Source organism: Salvia splendens, chromosome 12, assembly GCF_004379255.2.
Source record: "Salvia splendens isolate huo1 chromosome 12, SspV2, whole genome shotgun sequence".
In the NCBI taxonomy this organism is placed as follows: Eukaryota; Viridiplantae; Streptophyta; class Magnoliopsida; order Lamiales; family Lamiaceae; genus Salvia; species Salvia splendens.
The window spans coordinates 20,977,389-20,981,634 of record NC_056043.1 but is presented as its reverse complement, the minus strand read 5'-3'; the positions used below and the strand labels follow the sequence as shown (position 1 = coordinate 20,981,634).

Genomic DNA, 4,246 nt, shown 5'->3' with positions numbered 1-4,246 from the left:
TTATCATCATAATATGTAATAATTGTTTATAATTTAAAGTTACTTTTATTATTATTTGATGACGAGATTATACAAGAATGAGCTTCAAAATCCGTCAATAAACTTTGACTTTAGATGTGACAGAGAAACATAAATCTCAATTCTAAAGCCATGCAAAAATTAAGACGTGTGGAAAGTTGAAATTTATTCTGTAATTAACCCACTAAACTATCTAATCATTGTTTAAGTATATAATGTGCATCGATTCATAATGATTAAGTGCATCAACTCATCGATATACCAAAGTTTTTGACTTGAAATACTATTCTGAATTCTGACTATATGCAATTAGCAGCTTGGTTCGAATTTAATTTATACACGTTAACTTGACCAAGCAGCCAAAAAAGTCAAAATAAGTTACTTAATTGAAAGAATGAATTCACACGTAGACAGGTAAGGCAACATTTAATTTAGCTACTTCATTATCTACACTTATAAATAACGATCATTGTAAACAACATTTCATATCTAAAAAAAATACCATATATAGTAACTAAGAAAAATGATCATGTTCTACACCCAAATCATAATGATTCTCATTTTCCCTCTCCTCCTCCTATTTGTGCCGTGGAAGTGGCCGCTGATGAGGCTGCTCCCGACGGCGTACCTCAAGAGCCACAGACTCTACGACAAACTAACGCAAGTCTTGGCCGAAAACAAGGGCACCATTCTATGCAAAACCTCGTGGTACACGAACGTCGACACCTTGGTCACTAGCGATCCACGCAACGTGCACCATATTCTCAACTCCAACTTCTCCAATTACCAGAGAGGATCCGAGTTCAGAAAGGCCTTCGACTTCCTTGGGGAGGCCGTCTTCGTCAAGGACATCAAGGAGTGGAAGCTAGACAAGAAACTAACGTATGGATTCTTCAAAGAGTCCCATTTCCAAACCTCCATGCCTAAGATCATCCGCCACACCCTCGAGCAAGGCCTCGTCCCAGTCCTCCGCCATGCATCCGAGCATCACCAGGTATAGATAGAAATCCACAGGTTTCATCCTGAAACCCATTGATGATAAGAGAAATAACATACGCAACTTTTTTATTTTTTCCATGGGATTTAATTATAGAGTGGGTTCAGTAAGTGGCGGACGGAGAAATATTTATCGATAAGAGCTGAGATTTCTAAATTTTGTTTTATAGTAGATCTATGAGTAATTTAGATAATTTGTAGGGACTTTTACATTATAATTTACACTAAATTTAAATAAATATTAAAAATAATTAATAAAAAAGTTAAAAATAAATAAATTATTGAGGGCTTAAGCCCCTCCCCCAATACACTTGGGTCCGCCCATGGGTTCAGTTATTCATTCTTTACACCCACATAATTTTTTTTTTCTATTTTTGTTTTGATTGGGCCGGTACAAAATCATCTTTAGTCCTTACTAAATTGACGTAAATGACAATTAATTTAAAGAAATTAGAAGATTAGTAAGGGCTGACAGGAATGTAAACTAAGAGATTAATTGTCATAAAATATCTTACCTACACCTAGTTTTAATTTAGATTAATTTACTGTACTAAATTTAAAATCTACTAAATACTTCATCCATACATGAAAAATAGTCACATTTTGCCATTTTAGGAAATCCAAAAACAAAGTCTCATTTCTAAAAATGGAGATTTTCTGTCTCATACATTACCTACTTTTCGCCTCATCTATATGATTTTACCTACTTTTCTCATTCTCTTTTACTTTACTGATTTTTCATTAAAACCCTTGCTATCAACATATGGAACTATTTTTTCTGGACGAAGGGAGTACTATTATCAGTATAGTTTTTGTATAATTTATTATTTGTATATGCATATACTTCTCTTCAATTATAAGAAAATATGTTTGATAAAGCCCCCTACCAATATTTTTTCTGCTTCTGCCCCTGTCTACATCGACGTGCGATATTGTTATATTTATTTTCGTTTCATTCGTCAACAGGTCCTTGACCTGCAAGAGGTCTTCACCAGGTACATGATCGACGCGACATGCTTGATGGCCACCGGATTCGACACGGCCTCGCTCAGGGTAGGGTTCCCCCACTGCCCCCTCATGCAGGCCACGGACGACATGGCCGACGCCGTCTTCTGGCGAAACGTCCTCCCCGAGAGGGCATGGAAGCTGCAGAGCTTCCTCAACATCGGGACCGAGAAGGGCATGGCGCGAGCGTGTACCGATATCAACCAAATCGTCGATGATTTCCTCTCCACCGAGCACCGCCAAATCGGAGACGACTATTTCGACGTGCTGAATTTTTACCGAACCGGCGGCGGGGACGAAGAAACCCCCAAAAAGGAGTTCTTAGCTGCCAACATCATGACCCTCTTCTTCGCGGCTCGAGACACCTCCGCCGCGATCCTCACATGGTTCTTCTACTTAATTAATTCTTCAAACCCTAAATCGAAGAAGGCGATTTTGGAGGAAATCGATTGCTTTTTCCCGTCGACTGACATTTTCCCGAAAGCGGAGGATTTGGGGAAAATGGTTTATCTACATTGCGCCCTAAGCGAGAGCTTGAGGCTGTACCCGCCTGCGCCGGTGATTATGAGGGATCCGGCGCGGGATGATGTGCTTCCGAGCGGGCACCGGGTGGGGAGATCGACGAGGATCGTGATCTGCGCGTACGCGATGGGGAGGGAGGCGGGGATATGGGGAGAGGACTGCGCGGAGTTTAGGCCGGAGAGGTGGATGGGAAAGGAGGGAGGGGTGAGGCACGTTGCGTCGCACAACTTTCTTGCGTTCGGGTCAGGCCCGTGGGCTTGTCCTGGCCGGGAGATGGCGTTCAATCGGATGAAAGCGGTTGTGGCCACCGTTTTGCGTAACTTTGAGGTTGAGGTTTTGGAGGGGCAGAGTGTTAGCCCAAGTGTTTCTGCTTTTCTTACGGTTAAAAATGGTTTGAAGGCTTCGGTTTCTCTTAGGAGCATATAGATGGTTTTTTGGCAAAACGACTTTATTAGATTCCTATATTTGTAGTGTTAGTTTTTTTGTTTTAATATATTAGGATGCATCTTAAAAATCGTAACACATTTTAAATTCACAACATCCTAACAAATCTGACCATTAGATTTTGAAGATGCTTGTGCGCGTGATATTATGCCACATATGCAGATTGAACGTAATTTAAAAATCATTTTATAATTCAAAAAGGGTATTAGTGGAAGTCACTTTTGGAAGGGTTATGTTAAATCCCAAAACTGCCGGTCTTGTATGTGTGATAAATGGTAAGTACCTATTTTTATGATTGTATTGCAATGGTTTCATTATTTTTCACTATTGGAGAATATTGATTCAGTCTCCCATTATCGACTTACAGATTTTTCCAATATTTAAGGATCTTCTTAAATGTGTAACTAAAAAAATCAATTTTACATAACGACAACTTATGTTTTTTCTTTTTTAATCAAAAACGCCCTTTATGGGCGGGGGTTTAGGCAGACCCCCAACCCCGTGAATAAGACCATAAATATAATGTTCTAACACATGATCTTAGCCCAAAAGTGAATAAGATCCAAAACAAGATAACGACAACTTATGTTGTGGAGTCGACTATTGCTCTCCGACGAAGGATGTCCGGTGGCAACTCGTTTTGTTCCCATGATGCAAATCTGACTCAACTTTATTTTACCGAATTAATACCCGCAAGTGTACGGGGTTATTGTAGCAAGTAGCAAGCAAGAGTATATTGTATCTCACAGAGACAGTTAAGTGTAAACCTAAGTACCACGAACAAATTTCAACTACTATCCAGACAATCGAGAATTTTTGGATTTTTGAAACTAACAACTATTAAAAGCATGTAAATTCAGATATTAAATTAATGCACTTAAACAAGAAAGAAATTAAGCAAGTTGTGTAAGATGATGGAGAAATATGCAGAATTCAGGGATCCGATGCACAACTCATAGTCTAACCCAATTGAAATAGATTTACCATTTAAAGTCTCCAGAATTGTTGAATCAATAACAATTGTAGATTAAACCCCCTCCTGAGGTGAGAAATCCGTAGATTAGATGTAATAACTAAAGTCCCCTTCTAATTCTTAGATCTAACTCCCAACAGTTTGATTAGATTAACGATCCCACTCAGAATCTCAACTCTCCCGAGTTTTATTGAATTAAGGTGTGAATTATTCCTCTTTCAAGATTAATTATCTCTCGATTACTCTAAGAAACCCTAACACTCCCAATTGGTGATCAAGCAATTGATA

The 4,246-nt window shown here is 38.9% G+C and overlaps 1 protein-coding gene across 1 annotated transcript; it reads left to right on the top strand.

Annotated features, from left to right (window-relative positions):
• The first annotated feature begins 541 nt into the window (after positions 1-541).
• LOC121758168 (alkane hydroxylase MAH1-like) lies at positions 542-3,234 on the top strand. The gene is made up of 2 exons (XM_042153602.1): positions 542-1,012; positions 1,981-3,234. The coding sequence occupies exons 1-2, from the start codon at positions 542-544 to the stop codon at positions 2,965-2,967; spliced, it is 1,458 nt and encodes a 485-aa protein (XP_042009536.1). The 3' UTR covers positions 2,968-3,234.
• Positions 3,235-4,246: the final 1,012 nt, after the last annotated feature.

Bases quoted from the DNA above. Each gene is read 5' to 3' on its own strand.
- LOC121758168 (XM_042153602.1), top strand. From the start codon at position 542: ATGATCATGTTCTACACCCAAATCATAATGATTCTCATTTTCCCTCTC. The intron at 1,013-1,980 runs GTATAGATAGAA...ATTCGTCAACAG, and splicing joins ATGCATCCGAGCATCACCAG to GTCCTTGACCTGCAAGAGGT.